Raw genomic sequence first — 19,306 nt, forward strand, 5'->3', positions numbered from 1 at the left:
ATGTTTATTTTGTCTCTCAGAGGTGCCGTGAAAGTGAATTAAGAGCTTTGGAGGCGGCTGGATGGAGTGGTGATGAATGTTGTGGCTTCGAGCCCCTGGGAAAATTAAATATTGTTCATTCCGTGCCTGGCCCGGCTGGTGGGGAATGAGCAGGGGCCATGTGGGGACTCACCACAAGAAATGCTGAACAATTGCTTTGTTTTACCAAATTGTAACTGCAGAGAAGTGTTTTTGTTTTTTTTTTTCTTTAGTAAATGAGAAAAGCAAGTCAAGGTTTTACATCTCCAGCTCTGCTCCTTATTCAGACCTTGCATTCGCAGCCTCCATAACATTGTCCTACCACAGCAGTTTATTGTGGCAGTTTTGGGAAAGGCTGGCAGTGCAGATGATTTCTAAAATTTGCATCCTGTTTTCTGCTATAAAAACCTGCTTTTACTGCTTCTAGCACTGCCAGACTGCAGGGGTTGGGGGCAGGAGTTTCCCTCGCTGCTCTGCTGCAAGATAATGTTTGGAAAATTAGCTTTATTCTTGGAAGTGGTGGCTGAAAACCTCAGCATTTTTGCCTTCCTCCTCTTCCTGGGAACCTTGTTATTCTGTATTTTACTTATACTAAACGTGGTCTTTGAGAAGCTTCATCTCTTCTGAGGTCTGGAAGGGGGATTTTGTTATAGAACCACAAAATCCTGGGATGGTTTGGGTGGGAAGGGACATTAAAGCCCATCCAGTGCCACCCCCTGCCATGGGCAGGGACACCTTCCACCAACCCAGGTTGCTCCAACCTGGCCTTGGACATTTCCAGGGATCCAGGGGCAGCTTTTCCTGTGCCCTGAAATTCTAAATCAACTGCTGGGAATCTCTTAGCAGGGAGAGGCATTGGTTGTGTTGATATTGAGGACAGATGGAAAATGTTATTAATGAGGACACAGCACAATAATGCTTCGAGAATAATTTTAAAAACTTCATTTAAATCATTCCAGCTCTTCCACCCCACTGGCTCAGATGAACTGGAATTACAAAGTAATGTAAAATGTAAATCTGCCAGTTGTGATACTGCTGGGTTGGAGAGCTGAGGGGTTCAGAGGCAGGATGGAAAACTGTAATGGGTAAAAGATTCCTTCCTGGAAAGGGTGTTCAGGCCTTGGCAGGGGCTGCCCAGGGAGGTTTGGAGTGCCCACCCTGGAGGTGTCCCAGGAAGGCCTGGCCGTGGCACTCAGTGCTCTGGGCTGGGGGACAAGGGGGGCATCGGGCACAGGGGGGATCCATGGGCTGGGAGGGCTTTTCCAGCCTCAGGGGTCCATGAAAATTGCATTTAATGTTTTCTTTTATAGGCACTTGGAAAATCATCCAGCAGTTGAGTGCTGAGGGGGTGCTCTGGGAGCATGGCCGGGGCAGGACTCCCAGTGCTGGCCTGGAGTGCAGGTTGTGATGGTGAGTGGGAGGTTTGATTAGAATCATTAATTAAATGTTATTACTGAGCACAAATTGCCGCCAGGGTAGAGAGCAGAAAATCCCAGACTGGTTTGAGTTGGAAGGGACCTTAAAGCCCATCCAGTGCCACCCCCTGCCACGGGCAGGGACACCTTCCACCAGCCCAGGTTGCTCCAAGCCCTGTCCAACCTGGCCTTGGACACTTCCAGGGATCCAGGGGCAGCCACAGCTTCTCTGGGCAACCTGGGCCAGGGCCTCCCCACCCTCCCAGCCAGCAATTCCTTCCCAACATCCCATCTCTCCCTGCCCTCTGGCAGTGGGAAGCCATTCCCTGTGTCCTGTCCCTCCATCCCTTGTCCCCAGTCCCTCTCCAGCTCTCCTGGAGCCCCTTTAGGCCCTGCAAGGGGCTCTCAGGTTTCCCTGGAGCCTTCTCTTCTCCAGGTGAACCCACCTGGCTCCAGGGGGTCTCCAGCCCTGGGAGAATCAGACATGGAGGCCTCACCCCTCCCTTTCTTTGCCCCAATTTCCTATTTCAGGCAAGAGCCAGGTTGTGTCTGTGAGTGACTCACTGTCCCTTTACGAGGTCATGGCCAGGCGGTGGCCAAAATGTTTTATGGCAAGATAAAAATGAGCTTGCTTGTGGTGTTCAGAGATCTAAAATAGCATTATAAATACACCGAGGGAACTGCCAATTCATGTGCTGATATAACCTGATGTCCACTAAAGCGATGAGCAGTGGTTGTAACCGGGTGTTGGTTTTATTCCCCTTGCAGAGGGAACCCCATCCCCGCTCCCGGGGCGGGTTTTCTCCGTGGCTCTGTGATCCCTCAGCCCTCCCCTTCCCCGGTGTTTTCCCGGCTCCGGAGCCTGATCCCGGCAGAGGATGAGGAGGTTCATTTACTGCAAGGTGGTTCTGGCCACGTCCCTGCTGTGGGTGCTGCTGGACGTGTTCCTGCTGCTCTACTTCAGCGAGTGCAACAAGTGCGATGACAAGAAGGAGAGGTCCCTGCTGCCCGCCCTCAGGGGTGAGTGCCACCTCCAGCACCTCGGAAATTCAAGATATTCGTTTCCTCGAAGCATTTGGCTTTGGGGATGTTTGTCTGAATGAGTTTTCAAGTCAAAAAAACCCCAGGGCTTGAAGTGCTTTCTGTGCTGCCTCGGTGGTTTCTCAGCAGCTTGGGTTGTCTTGGTGTGTGGTGGGATGGTTTGGGTGGGGAGGGGCTGAAATGGCCAGTTCAGTCATGTATTGAAATGTTACTGGGTTTGTTTCTGTGAAATGTAAAGGTAAAAATAAATATAAAAACGTGAATATAAAATGGTGAATGTAAGAAGTAAATATAAATACATGAATATAAAAAGTAAATATAAAACCGTGAATATAAAAAGTGAATATAAAAAGTAAATATAAATATGTGAATAGAAAAAGTAAATAGAAAAACGTGAATATAAAAAGTGAATATAAAAAGTAAATATAAATACGTGAATAGAAAAAGTAAATAGAAAAACGTGAATATAAAAAGTGAATATAAAAAGTAAATATAAATACGTGAATAGAAAAAGTAAATATAAATACGTGAATAGAAAAAGTAAATAGAAAAACGTGAATATAAAAAGTGAATATAAAAAGTAAATATAAATACGTGAATAGAAAAAGTAAATATAAATACGTGAATAGAAAAAGTAAATAGAAAAACGTGAATATAAAATGGTGAATACAAAAAGTAAATATAAATACGTGAATACAAAAAGTAAATATAAATACGTGAATACAAAAAGTAAATATAAAAACGTGAATATAAAAAGTGAATATAAAAAGTAAATATAAATACGTGAATACAAAAAGTAAATATAAAAACGTGAATAGAAAAAGTAAATAAAAAAACGTGAATATAAAAAGTAAATATAAATACGTGAATAGAAAAAGTAAATATAAAAACGTGAATATAAAATGGTGAATAGAAAAAGTAAATATAAATACGTGAATAGAAAAAGTGATTATAAATATGCGAATATAAAAAGTAAATATAAAAACGTGAATATAAAAATGTAAATAGAAAAAGTAAATATAAAGTTGTGGATATAAAAAGTAAATAAAAAATTGTGAATTTAAAAAGGAAATATAAAATGGTGGATATAAAAAGTAAATATAAAAAGTATATATAAGAATGTAAATAGAAAAAGTAAATATAGAATGGTGAATATAAATAGTAAATAAAAAATTGTGAATTTAAAAAGGAAATATAAAATCGTGGATATAAAAAGCAAATATAAAAATGTAAATAGAAAAAGTGAATATAGGAAGTATATATAAAAATGTAAATAGAAAAAGTGAATATAGGAAGTATATATAAAAATGTAAATAGAAAAAGTGAATATAGGATGGTGGATATAAATAGTAAATAAAAAATTGTGAATTTAAAAAGTAAATATAAAATCGTGGATATAAAAAGCAAATATAAAACCGTGAATATAAAAAGTAAATATAAAAAGTATATATAAAAACGTAAATAGAAAAAGTAAATATAGAATGGTGGATGTAAAAAGTAAATAAAAAATTGTGGATATAAAAAGTAAATAGAAAAAATATATAGAAAAACGTAAATAGAAAAATGTAAATAGAAAAAGCAAATAGAAAAACGTAAAGACAGAAATGTGGATAGAAAAAGTAAATATAAAAACGTAAATATAAAAAGTAAATAAAAAAAGTAAATATAAAATTGTGGATAGAAAAAGTAAATAAAAAATTGTGAATATAAATATTAAGTGGTCACTGGAAATTTAAAAAATCCAGAGTAATTTTTCATTTTGTTTAACAGAGATTTTCCAAAATGCCTTCGTTTCTTTCTCCCGGAGAAACATTTTGTGCTTTACTTCAGGAGTTAAAAATGTGGTTTAAATTTAAGTTGTTGTTTTAAAGCACCCGCAGACAAAGAACCGTCCCCTTTGTCTCATTAATAGTTCATTTATGGGCTCAGAATGGCCCTAACTGAGGGTGCGGAGGAGCTGGAAACAGAAAATTATGGGGTGTTAAAGGAGACACGAAAAGAATCGATACAGGAATAGAAATTTAAATTCTCGAGGTAATTTGAAGCCATTTAATTAATAATTAGGGAGGAAGGATTCATTCCCGACTGAGGAATTTGAAGTGGCATCGACTTGGTGACAGAAAACTTGAATTTCAAATTCAAAATGCTGGTTAAACCAAGTGTTTTCTGTTTGGAAAACTGGGGGGTTTTGGCAGATTTTGGCAGTTTTTTGCAAAAAAAATTATTTATATTTAGAATAGAAAATAGAAAATATAACATTTAGAATAGAAAATATTATATTTATAATAGAAAATAGAAAATATTATATTTATAATAGAAAATAGAAAATATTATATTTATAATTGAAAATAGAAAATGTTATATTTATAATAGAAAATATTATATAAAATATTAAGCTGGGGGGAAGTAAAATCTTGCTCTCTGAATAATCCTATGAGGAGTGTGGGCCGTGATTGAACCACTAATTGTAAAGAAAATGTGATTAATTAATTAATTAGTGTGAGCAAGGAGGTGACATTGGGATCTTGAGTGCTGGTCTTTGCAACCTGAATAATTCTCTTTGTGGTGGCAGAGGGTGCTCTGGATTGTAATGAAGTGGTGACAAATATTTAGTGTTATTTTGGTGCCTTTTAGGCAGAAATTAGTTAAAATTATTGAAGTGCTCTCGTGAAGGAAGCTCAGTGTGGGAGGAAATCCACTTATTTAATATATTTATGTGTTTTTAAAGATAAAATATCGGTGTTATGGTGGCGGGGAGCAAGTGAAGGAAATATTTGGGTGCTGGAATAAAAATTTTGGGGTTCTGGCCAAGTTTAGGAAAGGAGGCTTGGATTTTTTGGGGGTTTCCATGGGGGTGTTTGTCCCTCCAGCCCTGTAGGCCCTGTGTCATCTGCACCAACATGAGCAAATATCCTTAATTTATTATTATTATTATTATTATTATTATTATTATTATTATTATTATTATTATTATTATTATTAACAGCCCAGGAAGCTTTAATAGTGGTTATTGCCTGGAGTCCTGGCACCAGTTTGTTGGGAAATCAAATGTAAAGAGTGTTTTGGATGTTGTGGCAACACATCCCGTTGATTTGTGGATTTTCATCCCACAGCTCTTAAATTGAGGGAAAATTGCTGTGGCAGAGTCATTCCCTGAGGGCAAATTTCAATATAATCAATGGATGTTATAATATATATATATTATAATATATTTACATGTTGATAATATGGAGGGGATCACATCCTGGCCCTTGTGGGCTCACTGGTTTGAACCCAGTGAGAAAATTTGGAATATATAAAAAAATAAATATAAAAAGGAAACAGAAAAGTAAATATGGAAATGTAAACGTAAAAAGTAAATATAAAATGTTGAAGAGAAAAAATAAATATAAAAAGTAAATAGAAAAGTAAATACAGAAATGTAAATATAAAAAAATTAATATAAAAAGCAAATAGAAAATTTGAAATACAAAAAATAAATATAAAAAGTAAATAGAAAAGTAAATATAGAAATGTAAATAGAAAAAGTAAATAGAAAATTTTGAATAGAAAAAGTAAATAGAGAATTTTGAGTAGAAAAAGTAAATAGAAAATTTTGAGTAGAAAAAGTAAATAGAGAATTTTGAGTAGAAAAAGGAAATAGAGAATTTTGAGTAGAAAAAGGAAATAGAGAATTTTGAGTAGAAAAAGGAAATAGAGAATTTTGAGTAGAAAAAGGAAATAGAGAATTTTGAGTAGAAAAAGGAAATAGAGAATTTTGAGTAGAAAAAGGAAATAGAGAATTTTGAGTAGAAAAAGGAAATAGAGAATTTTGAGTAGAAAAAGGAAATAGAGAATTTTGAGTAGAAAAAGGAAATAGAGAATTTTGAGTAGAAAAAGGAAATAGAGAATTTTGAGTAGAAAAAGGAAATAGAGAATTTTGAGTAGAAAAAGGAAATAGAGAATTTTGAGTAGAAAAAGGAAATAGAGAATTTTGAGTAGAAAAAGGAAATAGAGAATTTTGAGTAGGAAAAGGAAATAGAGAATTTTGAGTAGGAAAAGGAAATAGAGAATTTTGAGTAGAAAAAGGAAATAGAGAATTTTGAGTAGAAAAAGTAAATAAAAAAATAAAAAAAAAAGCTCCAGCCAGAAAATGTCCTGTTTTTCCAGCACACACAGATATTCCTTCCTGGAGCAATATTGTTTCCTAAATTCCCATTAATATTGAGGAAATCTTTTAAACTTACAAGTGCAAAGCACAAGGTTCTTGTTCTAACAAGTGGTTGCAATAAAAAAAAATTCAGGTTTGAAGCATGAAAATTAATTTCAGCTTTTTAAATTATTTTTTTTATAGCTCATTTCAGGGTTATTTTTATATTTTTATATAGTTTTGTACCTGGGCCCAGCATTCTGAGCTGAGCTGGGCTGTGGGTTTGGGCTCGAGGGTGTTTTAAACCTTGCTGGCACAGCCACAGGAATATTGGGAGGCATCAGCAGGGCTTTTCAGCTGCAGAGGGGGACAGAAAAATGACACAGTGCTGACTAAATTCAGATTATGTTGCCAGCAATGGGCTCCCTTCAGTGCAGAGTGTGGTAGGACTGGCTTTTAAAGGTGGCTGGAAACTTCCAGCTGTCAGATTAGTTGTTGAAATATGATTTTTTTTTCCCCCCTACTCGGTACGTTGAGGACTTTATAATGATTTTTTTTAGCTTTTTGGTTGATGTTTTGGAATAAATTGTTGTGTGAGAAACTCGTGTGGGTCTGTCCTGAAGGTATGAACAAAATATTGTTAATTTTGGCCAACAGGTCACATTTGAAGGGAGAAGGGCATAAGCAGTTGGGGTTTGTTACTTATTTAATTTTACTTTTTCTCTTGAGCATCCCCCACCCTTCTGTGAGACAAAATACTGTCACATGGACGAAGTTTTTGTATGTTTTATGTTAAATTCCTGTTTTTTTTTTTTAATTTAAGAGTAGAGTGCTTTGCTATGCTGCAGCTGGGGAGATTGGTATCCTTTATATCCTTCCCTGTTTTACCCCCACACTGAGGGATCAGCACCTGCAGATTGAACACAAGTTCATTTCACACATGCCATTAATTATTCCTTGTGTATGGGTCCCTTCCCTAATTGTCTGTCTTGCCTTATCTGAAGCTTTTTTCACTCTCAGTCTCAGTTTAATTAAAGCATAATACAATTTTGTAGTGTGAAAATCCATCCTTTTGCATTGTATTTCGTGACTTTATTGCCAGGACTGGATCAAAGCTCGAAATGCTGGAAGTGTTTAACTCCTGAATCGCTCCATTCCTGCCCTTACAATTCCAAGATTGTCTTCCCAAAGTTTTCTTTCCTTCTCTTCCCTTGTAAATTTTTTGAGATGAAATCAGAGGGTTTTTTGTGCAGCAGGTTCTGTTCTAGACCCAACCTGCTCTGGTGGAAGGTGTTGGGAAGGAAGGGGGTGGGACAAGATGGGCTTTAAGGTCCCTTTGAACCCAAACCATTCCATAATTCCATGACTGTCCCAGCCCCTGTTCCCCCTCTGTGTTTGGAGTGAGTTCAGGTCTGTGTTGGGCTGGTTGGAATCTTGAGAGGATCGATCCTGGTGGGAGGCTGTGACAGGAATTTCCTCCCTCCAGCTGCTCATTCCTCAGTCCAGGCCTGTGCAAAAAAAAAAAAGCTGCAGGAGTGCTTTGGAAAAGGAATATTTTTGGCTGAGTAGGAGAAAAGTGACTTTTCCCCAGAGTTCTGCAGAAGTGACCCCCCCAGAGGAGCCTGGGGTGCCCCGTTCTCTCAGCAGCACAGAGGAGTGGCCACTTCAGATCCACAAAAAGTTACCCAAATTCATTTCTTGAAAGGAATCCCAATATAAACTAGTTTGGCAATTCTGGTGGAAGTGGATAAATTGAGAAATTGTGGAATCCCAGCATGGTTTGGGTTGGGAGGGACATTCAGGATCATCCCATTCCAAACCCCTGCCATGGGCAGGGACACCTTCCACCAACCCAGCTTGCTCCAACCTGGCCTTGGACACTTCCAGGGATCCAGGGGCAACCACAGCTTCTCTGGGAATTCCATTCAGCCCCTTGCCACTCTCCCAGGCAGGAATTCCTTCCCAATATCCCATCTATCCCTGCCCTTGTTGGTTTAAAGCCACTCCCTGTGTCCTGTCCCTCCATCCCTTGTCCCCAGTCCCTCTCCAGCTGTTTTGTCCATGTTTGTCTCATGGAGCTGCTCAGGGGATCAGGTTCTCTGCTTGGGATGGGTGGTCCTGGCTCCTCTGAGGGCAATAAAAGTGTTTGGGGACTGACAAGGAACTGAAATGAAGCCCAAAACCATAAAAGACCCACCAACCACCCCCCAAACCCCAAACCAGGGAGATCTCCATAACCACAGAACCATGGCATGGCTTGGCTTGGAAGGGACCTTACAGCCCACGGGCAGCACATCCTGTGGAATTATCCCAGGGAATTCAGCTGGAGGTGTCCCAGGCACCAAGACAATCCTGCTGAATTACCAGCACAGTGTTCTCTGTGTAACTCTGAGATCTGAAAACCAAATAGAAATTCAGCCAGCAAAGCCTTTTCCCCATTAAGTGATAAGAGCCCTTTGTAATAAAAACTTGTCAGTCTTTCACGGTTTAGGAATAACTGAACCGTGTTAAATTCTCTTGTTTTGGCCTTTATGGAGCTCCAATCTCCCTTCTCTGCTCCTCCAGTGGAAATCAGGAGTTTAAACAGGGCTTTTTGGGGCCTGGTCCTCGTGGGCTCAGCAGTTTGTTCCGCTTCTGACGGTCTTAAAATTTAACTGCGTTGAATTTTTCCAGTTTTAAAGCTTCATAAAAATGGCAATTTGCCTCATTTTGCTCCTTGGTGGAAGCTGTGATTCCAGGGGGGATGTGCTGTGACTTTGGCAGGGGCTGGTTTGGTGGGGGGGTTTGAGTCTCCTGCTCATCCCGAGGTGTTTTTTTTGTCCCGTGCTTGAGGTGTTTTTGTGGAGCTTGTTCTGTCAAACCGTGGGGACCTGGGTGGTTCTCCCTGCTGGGACACGTGTGGTGGCACTGGGAAATGTTTCTTTCACTGAGTTATGGAACCAGGGAATTGTTGAGGTTGGAAAAGACCTTTCAGCTCATCAAATCCAACCCTGCAATCTCCACTGAACCACCTTCCCAGGTGCCACATCCACAGGTTTTTGGACATCTCCAGGGATGGGGACTCCACCTCTGCCCTGGGCAGCCCCTTCCAAGCCTTACAACCCTTCCCATGAAAAACATTCCCTACTATCCAACCCGAACCTGCCCTCCTGTTGGGGCTGATGTCATCCCTGGAGAGTTTTGGAGTTGGCTCCGTGAAGGAGAAGCCCCCCAGTAGCTCCACTGGGCAAAACTGGGGTGGGAAGAGGCTTTTGGTGGCTTTTTTTTGGGGTGTTCTGACTTCTCAGAGCTCTGGTTCCCTTCGGAGGGGGAAGATGTGGATCCTGGAGAAACATTTCAGTCGAGCAGTGAGTTGAATTTCCTCCAGGATCCTGTATCCAGGGTGTCCACTGTGGAGGGATCTGAGCATTCCAGAGGGGTTGGCACTTTAATCCTTAAATGTGACATGACAAGACAATGGAATTGAGAGATGTGCTGTGTAAAAAGCCTTGATATTTATATATTGTATTTGCTATACTTCAAGAATCCCTTTGTTCTTTCATTTCAAGGGTGCTGGAGGCATTTCTATACATCCCAAAAAAAACCTCCAGAGTGACAATTCTGTTTGGTCAGAATTTTAAATATTCTTTTTTTTTTCCTTTTGTTTCAGTAGTTCAAGTATTTTTAATTTTTTCACTGTGTGTTGACAATTTCTAGGACTCCTGAGCCTACCTGTAGGTAAAATATTCCTTACAGAAAATGCACAAAGTGTTTTTTTTATATGTTAATTGTTACTTTTGGGGAGTTTTGAAGATGATTGTGTTTAAGGAAAGTGTTATGCCACTGCTACAATGGGGATTTCTTCAACTGCCTTTAAACTGCTGCTTGTGTCAGCTTTAATTAAATGGTTATTTCTGAAATAATTTTCTTTAGGGAATGTTTGGGACTTTCTGTAGATACAGAAGTTGCTGTGACACTCTGAGGGTGTATTAAAAAAAAAAGATAAAACAAAAAAAACCCTTCAGAGTTGTGAACCACAAATAAGACAAGGCAGAGGATGCAACAGAAATGTGATTTATCTGGTGTTAAATTTTATGGGATGAGGGCAGGATCAGTCTCAGGGAAAAAAACTCCTTCCCCACAAGGAGGTTGTGCCCCTCAAATTAACTCTGAGCTAAACCTCCCTTGGTTTATTGTTTGTTTGTGCTGCTCCAGGGTACAAGGAATAATGAAAAATAATAAAAATATCCTTTAAATGTTCTAAAATGCCCAAATCCCAGGGTGGTTTGGGTGGGAAGGGACCTCTAAGCCCATCTCATTCCAGCCCCTGCCGTGGGCAGGGACACCAGTGAGGGTGATAAACATGGATCCTTTCAGATGGGAAACTGATCCTGCAAAACCTTAATTCCTGGGTATTTTGGAAGATGAACTCGGTCTGGAGATTGACTTAAACTCTTCTGGTTGGTTGTCTGAGGCTGCAGGTTGAAGGTTTATTTCTGAGTTCCTGGGCACACATTTAGAGCCACCAGTGGGGGGTCACCTGCTTGTCTGGGGGGATTTTCAGAGAAATTCATGAGTTGATTCCCCATCAAAAATGACGGAACCAGGTGGGATCCTTTAGGAAGGTTTTTCCCTTCCTTTTCCACGGCTGTGGTATAAAAATTCGGACTATAAAAAGCAGTAGGAAGCTGAGAACACAGAGCTGGGAGCTCCAGACTGTCCCTGAGTGCCTGATCCTGCCCCTCCTTGCAGGTCTCCTTGGTACAATAATTCCCAGCAGCAATTACACTCCATGCTGGCAGCAGGTTTTAACTTGACCTTGCAATATTACAAAGAACTCAGCTATTAACTCCACTCCCAAATTGCTGCCTTTTCCATGGTTTTATTTCAGGAATGGCCATTGTTTGCAAAAGGCACCTGAGAGTCTCCAGCAAGAGAAGTCCTGATGTCTTTGGTTATCATCATGTTCTCATCAGACCACTGTGGTATTTAAACCTCCACATTGTTCTTGTGGCAGGAAGGATGTGGAGCTGCTGGAGAGAATCCAGAGGAGGTCCTGGAGATGCTCCCAGGGCTGGAGCCCCTCTGCTCTGGAGCCAGGCTGGGAGAGCTGGGGGGGTTCCCCTGGAGAAGAAAAGGCTCCAGGGAGAGCTGAGAGCCCCTTCCAGGGCCTAAAGGGGCTCCAGGAGAGCTGGAGAGGGACTGGGGACAAGGGATGGAGGGACAGGACACAGGGAATGGCTTCCCACTGCCAGAGGGCAGGGAGAGATGGGATATTGGGAAGGAATTGCTGGCTGGGAGGGTGGTGGGGCCCTGGCACAGGTTGGGCAGAGAAGCTGTGGCTGCCCCTGGATCCCTGGAAGTGTCCAAGGCCAGGCTGGAGCAACCTGGGCTAGTGGGAGGTGTCCCTCCCCATGGCAGGGGGCGGGATGAGCTGATCTTTATCATCCCTTCCCACCCAAACCATTCCATGATTTTGGGATTTATGAATGGGATTAAACTTATTTTTTTTCCCCAGAAAGAAAGGCAGCCACATGTGTGGTGTCCATGGCTGCAGCTGGGAAGGACTGGGATCCAGGGAACACCATTCCAGTTTGCATTTTGCTGTTCCCCTGGTTTGGGTCGAGCACTGCAAGAGGAGCTGTGAGAATCTGGTAAATTAGGGAGCAGTTTAAGGAATGCTTGGGAATCTTCCTGGCTCTTGTGAGGAGGAAAATGCTACCCTCCTGATGAAACAAATATCTAAATTAATTTGAATTTAATTGACAACTTCTGTGTTTTATTGCTATTCTGAAACCTTCCAACCCCAGTGTCCATGGCTCTGTTGTGCTGTGGGAGGAATTTGAACCTGTTAGTGCGTGATTTCTATATCCCTGTGTGGAATTCCCTGGATATCACAGCTCCAGGCAGTATTTCAGCCCTTGTGTTGCAAATGTTTGTTCTTAAATGTGTTCCTTTCGGGGACCAGGAGTAATGACTCTCCTTGCTGTGTGGCAGTTCCTTGCTGCTGCACTTTGTGGAGCTGATACCTTCAAATTTGTTTAATTTAAAGTCTTTTAATCTTTAGCCCTGGTGCCATAATGATGATGAGAACACATCCATTAATTTAGTTAATGCTTTCCCAAATTGCCAATTCTCTCATCCGTGGCAGCCTCGTGGAGCTGCTGTGGAGCAGAGGAGACGTCCCACCCCCACAGCACCTCTCCCAGGAACAAACAGATTTATGGATCCCCCCAGCACAGGCGTCTGTTTGCCCACAGACCTCGTGCTGGGCTGGAAAGAGGTTTTACTGAGCTTTAGAATCCCAGAATCACTGGGGTTGGAAAAGCCCTCCAGGATCATCCAGTCCCCCCTGTGCCCGATGCCCCCCTTGTCCCCCAGCCCAGAGCACTGAGTGCCACGGCCAGGCCTTCCTGGGACACCTCCAGGGCTGGGCACTCCAAACCTCCCTGGGCAGCCCCTGCCAAGGCCTGACCACCCTGTCCATGAGAAATTCCTCCTGATGTCCAACCTGAGCCTCCCCTGCTGCAATTTCCCCCCTTTCCTCCCCCTTCTCCCCTTTCCTTTCCCCCCCCCATTTTTTTCCGTTTCTCTCTCCTTTTCCCTTTTTTTCTTCCTAGTGCACTTCCAGGATGGAATCTGTGTTGCTTTACTCCCCCTGTCACTCCTGTCCCTTGGCTGCTGTGTGTAACTGGGAAATCAGGTGTTAGGTGGGCCAGTGCTGGGGTGTGACTGTTGTGGAAAGGATGAGGTGTTCCCTTTGCTCCCCTGGGATTGCTCTGGCTGGGAGGGTTGAGGGGCTGTGTGTGCCCTGGGGCTGATGGTTCCCTTTGGGTGCAAACAGGAAAACCTGAAGGATTTAAAGTTCCAACGTTGTGCAGAGCTGGCTGTGCCCAGAGCACTGAGTGCCTTGGGCACCTCCAGGGCTGGGCACTCCAAACCTCCCTGGGCAGCCCCTGCCAGTGCCTGACCACCCTTTCCATGAGAAATTCCTCCTGGTGTCCCACCTGACCCTCCCCTGGCACAGCCTGAGGCCGTTCCCTCTCCTCCTGTCCCTTGTTCCCTGGAGCAGAGTCCGACCCCCCCCGGCTCCCCCCTCCTGTCAGGGGGTTGCAGAGCCAGAAGGTCCCCCCTGAGCCTCCTTTTCTCCAGGCCGAGCCCCCCCAGCTCCCTCAGCCCCTCCTGCTGCTCCAGCCCCTTCCCAGCTCCTTCTCTTCCCTGCCCCAGCCCTGGAGGTGTGACAGGCACTGCCCTGGGGCTGTGACATGCTGGTTTTCCTACAAAAACATAAGAGCTGCTGCATTCTTTGGATGAGAAGGTGCCTCCTTTCAGATCTTCTCTCAGAAACACCAGCCACTATCCCTTAAAAAAATTTCCCATCCCTCCCAAAGGGTGGCTTTTTGGAACTCTGCAGCTCAGTTTATTCTCTCACTCCAGACCTCCTTGCACCTCTTCAGCTGTTCTGCCTCGAGGCTACTGGGAGCAGAGGCAGCGTGGGCTGGGCTGTCTCCAGACAACATGTGTACCAGAAATGCTAAAAATGTCTTATTTCTGGCAGAAGTTACGAGTGCTGATGCTTTAGTATTGAAAAACAACTCTTTTTGTGGAATCCTGGCACTCTTGTGTTGAGAAACACTGTGAAGTAAATGATCTATTTAATGATGTTTATGACAACTTTACAGGATTTATCACTGCTGTATAATTAAAACTAGAATTCTTTATGTTCTGGATTAAGATGAGGCCGTGTGGAGTTCTGAGCAGCAGAGATCCATCATGGAAATGGCAAATCGATCCTTGACTTTATTGGATTCTGTGTGGAGTTTATGGCAACAAATTATTGAGGAAGGAATTGTTGATGGTGAGGGTGGGGAGGCCCTGGCACAGGTTGGGCAGAGAAGCTGTGGCTGCCCCTGGATCCCTGGAAGTGTCCAAGGCCAGGTTGGACGGGGCTTGGAGCAACCTGGGTTGGTGGAAGGCGTCCCTGCCCATGACAGGGGGTGGCACTGGATGGGCTTTAAGGTCCCTTCCCACCCAAACCAGTCTGGGATCCTGGGAAATCCATAAATTCCTAGCAAAGCAAACAAGGCTGTTTTACTTTGCAGGCAAACTCTTCTTCTGGGCTGATTTTTCATGGTTTTGAAACCAAAGTAACCCCTGCAAGGAGCTGTACACCTTGTACCCCCTGTGCAATTCCAGGGGGAGCTGCACACACTTCCCACTTTTCCAAGGAGACATCTCCCTTAATTCCATGCACTAGTTGCACCAGGGAGCAGTGATTCAGCACTTCTCCTCTTTAAAGTGCTGAAGGGAATTGCAAATATTTTGGAAGAGTGCCTGTTTTTATTATTTAAAAGCAAATCCATCCCCCTGAAGCAGCTTTACCTGCAAGGCCAGGGCCGAGCAGCTCCTCTCCTGCTGCCCATCCCGGAGCACAGGGGAGCAGGGAGCTGATTCCAGGGGTGCCCACGAGGAATGGAAATGCTGGTTTTCCAGCTTTCTGCCTGCAGCCATTTTTCATCATCTGTCAGCACCGATGGAGCTCCTTTGGAAATGCAAACAGCCCCTCCCAAGGGCTCGGTGCAAGCTCCGGGTCTGCGGGGCAGTGGGGAATAGAGAGCACGGAATTCGAGATAAAGAGAGGGGAAAAAAAGCCAAGCTCGATAGGTTTCAAAGCCTTCAATTTGTTTAACAATTCAGCACAGGCACTGCCCGGGGGCTGCTGCCCAAACACGCCCGGCATCGCCGGCAGATCCAAGGATTTACGGTCCTTGCTGGGTTTTTGTTGCTTTTTCACCCCAAATGTTGGTTTTTCTCCCTTATCCTTCTCCTGCAGGAGCTGCCCTTTGGTTGTGAGCCGGGAATAACCCCGATAACCCTGCACATGGAATGGGGCACAGAGGGCAGGGCTGGGTTTCCATCCCTGTGCATCCCTGAGCCAGGATGGGAACACCCCGGGAACCTGGGGCGGTCAGGAAGTCATTCCACACTCATTCATGGATTTTATCCTTCCCCTGGATCAGGAGCAGCACCTGGATGTGCTGCAACAGCAAGGAATTCCTCACTTCTGCTGTGATTACAGCAAAGATGGAACTGCTTTGGGATAGACCCGGAATCTTAACGCTGGGGACTCCAGGGACTGTTGTTTTCGATGGGATTCCCTTGGGATGAGGGGCTCGGGGGTTAACATGGGTTGGGGTTGGCAGCATCCCTCTTTCCATGTCTGAGCAGAGCTGGTGATCCCTCTCACCTGGAGTTGGGACTGGAATTTGTGACTGCACTGCTACTTAATGTCATTTTTAAAAAATTATGTGTATATATATATATATAAATATTAAATAATTAACTGGTTATTTATTAATACAATCAACATAAGTATATAAAATTCTATATAACATTAATAGAATAATATTAAAATTTATTTTATTAAATTTATTAAAATTTATTTATTTTAACAAACCAGACAGAATTTTATCTCAGAGAATTCATCTCACAGCCCAAACCATTTGGAAGTGCCGCTGGGAGGGAATATTATAATTATTTCTGCACATGGGATTTTTCCTTTCTTTCCCTCTGCTGTTCCCTAAAAAGGCAGAATGTATCTTGTTTATTTTCCTGTGCTTATAGGAGGTGATACTGTGGTTTTCCTTAAAATTCAAAATACAAATATTTCCCCAAAATAATCTCTAATAAGATGTAAAAGACCCTCAGTAGGGTTGGAATATTATAATTTCCTCTCTGCCACTGAAGATTGTTTAATTATTTACCAGGATGGGCTTGTGCTATTACATGCCTGGGAATTAAAACTGAATAAAAACCAGAAGGGATTGGTTAAAATTCGATTAATATACATGTTCTTTAGGTGTTTTCAGGGTCCATAGAAGTGATTTCCAAACGTTTTCTGTCTGCAGGTTCTCACAGCACAGCTTCTGGTGCTGGGCTCTGCGATCCTGCTGGAAATCTCTTGGGAATTGTCATTTATTGTTGTTGTGATTACGGCCAAGAGCTGCAGGTGAACAAATCTGGGGGGCTTAATCATCTCAGAGTAAAACCAGCTGTTGGATCTGGAGGGAGAGAAAACCTCCCAGTGGAGCAGGGAAAATATGTGGGTTTATTGGGTTTTAGCATTCCTTGTTGAACACCAAACCCCGCCGGATAAATCCGACACCGCCCAGCTGGAAGTGGCTTTTTGCTGTTTGTGTTGCAGCCGTTATTTCCCGGAACCAGGAAGGGCCAGGAGAGATGGGAAAGGCTGTGCTCATTCCCAAGGACGAGCAGGAGAAGATGAAGGAGCTGTTTAAGATCAACCAGTTCAACCTGATGGCCAGTGACCTGATCGCCCTGAACCGCAGCCTGCCCGACGTGCGGCTGGACGGGTGAGTCTGGGGGCATGGAATGGGCTGGGAGGGAAGGGACGTTGGGAATCATCCCATTCCAACCCCCTGCCATGGGCAGGGCCACCTTCCACCAGCCCAGGTTGCTCCAAGCCCCGTCCAGCCTGGCCTTGGACACTTCCAGGGATCCAGGGGCAGCCACAGCTTCTCTGGGCAACCTGGGCCAGGGCCTCCCCACCCTCTCAGCCAGGAATTCCTTCCCAATATCCCATCTCTCCCTGCTCTCTGGTAGTGGGAACATGTGTCTGTGAACATATATCTGTTTTCCACAGTGTTTCTCTTTCTCTTTCTCATCTTTCTCTTTCTCCTCTTCCTCTTCATCTTCCCCTTCCTTCCCCTTCCTTCCCCTTCCTTCCCCTTCCTTCCCCTTCCTTCCCCTTCCTTCCCCTTCCTTTCCCTTCCCAAACCTTCCTTTCCCTTCCCAAACCTTCCTGTCCCTTTCATTCTCTTCCCAAACCTTCCCTTCCCAAACCTTCCCTTCCCAAACCTTCCCTTCCCAAACCTTCCCTTCCCAAACCTTCCCTTCCCAAACCTTCCCTTCCCTTTTCCCTTCCCTTTTCCCTTCCCTTTTCCCTTCCCTTTTCCCTTCCCTTTTCCCTCCCCTTCCCTTCCCTTCCCTTCCCTTCCCTTCCCTTCCCTTCCCAAACCTTCCCAAACCTTCCCAAACCTTCCCTTCCCTTCCCAAACCTTCCCAAACCTTCCCAAACCTTCCCAAACCTTCCCAAACCTTCCCTTCCCAAACCTTCCCTTCCCTTCCCAAACCTTCCCTTCCCTTCCCAAACCTTCCCTTCCCTTCCCAAACCTTCCCTTCCCAAACCTTCCCTTCCCAAACCTTCCCTTCCCTCCCCTTCCCATGTCCTGTCCCTCCATGCCTTGTCCCCAGTCCCTCTCCAGCTCTCCTGGAGCCCCTTTAGGCTCTGAGCTCTCCCTGGAACCTTCACTTCTCCGTAACAAAACACCCTCTTGTGCCTCTTATCACCTGGAATAATTTAAATATTTTGATCTTCAGGGAAAACTTTATTCCCGAGGCTTTGAAAAGATAAAAACATCAATGTTTGCTTTACAAATTTCCAGAGCTCTGCTGTCAGCCGTTAAAAATTGACATTTTACAGCTGATAAAGAGAAAATGCTGCCAACGCCAGAATCTACCTGCAGGATGTGGCTTTCCTTTCCTTTCCTTTTGTCCATAGACATTTTCTGGAACATCTATGAAGGATTTTTGCAATGATTGAAAAACTGAAGGGGGCTTGGAGGGTTTTTTATTTTGATTTTTAATTTTAGTACCTTATAATTTGTGAGGGAAGCCTGAAGTTTGTGTGTGGTGACTTGGGGGCTGTGGCAGAGCTTGAGGGGGAGTTTCCCCAAGTCCATTGAATTATTTTTAGTGGAATTTGCAGAGGAAAACTTTTGCATAACAGGACGTTTTCCAGAGAATCTCCAACTGGAATTTCATGTGTGGAGCATTATCCAAACTTCCTGCTTTTGGAAGTAGATTTTTAGAGGTGGGATTTTCTTCCTTACAGAACTGTTATAGAAACCTTGTGTTTATTGGATTTTACCTTTTTCCAGTTCATTTTTTACCCTGTTTTCCTTTTTTCCCCTGTTCTGTAAATCCCCTGATCTGATTTATAGGTACAGCAGTTTATAACCAACAAAAATTGTGATAAATAAAAGCAAAATGAATCACTTACACACAAGTGATCAGGTCTTGTAAAATGTCCCATTACTTTGGCTTTTTGAACTGAATTGTCACTTGGTTCAAGCTTATTAAGCTTTGATTGAAATGAAATCCTTCAGGTTCCCATGAGATTTTAAATGAAATTAATGCTTTTTTGCTTGGATTTTGTTCCCAAATGCCCCCAAAGAACAGAAGGAGAACGGGAATATTCACCTCAGTGACTGGTTGTGCTCAGCTGGAGGGAGAAGGGCTGTTTAACACTGAGGGAAATGTGTCTAAATGCATTTTCCTGATGAAAAGAAGTTTTGTCTTCTCTGGTGAAAGGACAGAAAGCATTGAGAAAAATAATTTCCCCATTTTCCTCCTCAGACAGAAGCTTTCTGTACATCCTCTGTCTTTGGGGAGTATCAAATTGTTCCAAAAGCCAATTTATAATGGTTTGCTCTTAAGGAAGAATATGATTTTATGGTTTAATATGTTTAGTGTGTGACAGAGAGACTGATTTTTATTGACACGGGCACAGAGGGCCCAGGTTTGCACTGGCTGTGATTTTCCCTTTGTCAATGCAGGGTTTGGGATGGTTTTTTGTAGCAAAAGAAGGTGAGGAGAAGGAAATAAAATCCAAAAAAAAATGCTCCTGCTGGATGTGTCTGGT

At 43.2% G+C, this 19,306-nt stretch overlaps 1 protein-coding gene and 2 long non-coding RNA genes across 4 annotated transcripts in view; 1 reads left to right on the forward strand and 2 right to left on the reverse strand.

Moving 5' to 3' along the window:
• Positions 1–228: 228 nt before the first annotated feature.
• Positions 229–1,994, reverse strand: LOC127481219 (uncharacterized). The gene is made up of 2 exons (XR_007908153.1): positions 1,880–1,994; positions 229–648 (listed from the first exon to the last, which is right to left on the reverse strand). It is a non-coding gene; the product is annotated as an uncharacterized LOC127481219 (long non-coding RNA).
• GALNT13 (polypeptide N-acetylgalactosaminyltransferase 13) overlaps positions 1,243–19,306 on the forward strand; it is a 61,543-nt gene continuing 43,479 nt past the window's right edge. Inside the window, 3 exon segments of the mRNA XM_051810176.1 lie at positions 1,243–1,428; positions 2,202–2,453; positions 16,787–16,955. Coding sequence (XP_051666136.1) covers positions 2,312–2,453; positions 16,787–16,955 — 311 coding nt within the window. The 5' untranslated portion in view covers positions 1,243–1,428; positions 2,202–2,311.
• LOC127481225 (uncharacterized) overlaps positions 12,930–19,306 on the reverse strand; it is a 42,659-nt gene continuing 36,282 nt past the window's right edge. For both annotated transcript variants that reach the window (XR_007908159.1, XR_007908160.1), the window contains exons 2-3: positions 13,501–13,589; positions 12,930–13,004 (exon numbers count right to left, since the gene is read on the reverse strand). This is a non-coding gene — a long non-coding RNA (uncharacterized LOC127481225). The remainder of the gene's footprint in view (positions 13,005–13,500; positions 13,590–19,306) is intronic.

Source organism: Manacus candei, unplaced genomic scaffold (assembly GCF_025592945.1).
Source record: "Manacus candei isolate 608988 ecotype Guabito, Panama unplaced genomic scaffold, ASM2559294v1 h1tg000077l, whole genome shotgun sequence".
NCBI classification, from domain to species: Eukaryota; Metazoa; Chordata; class Aves; order Passeriformes; family Pipridae; genus Manacus; species Manacus candei.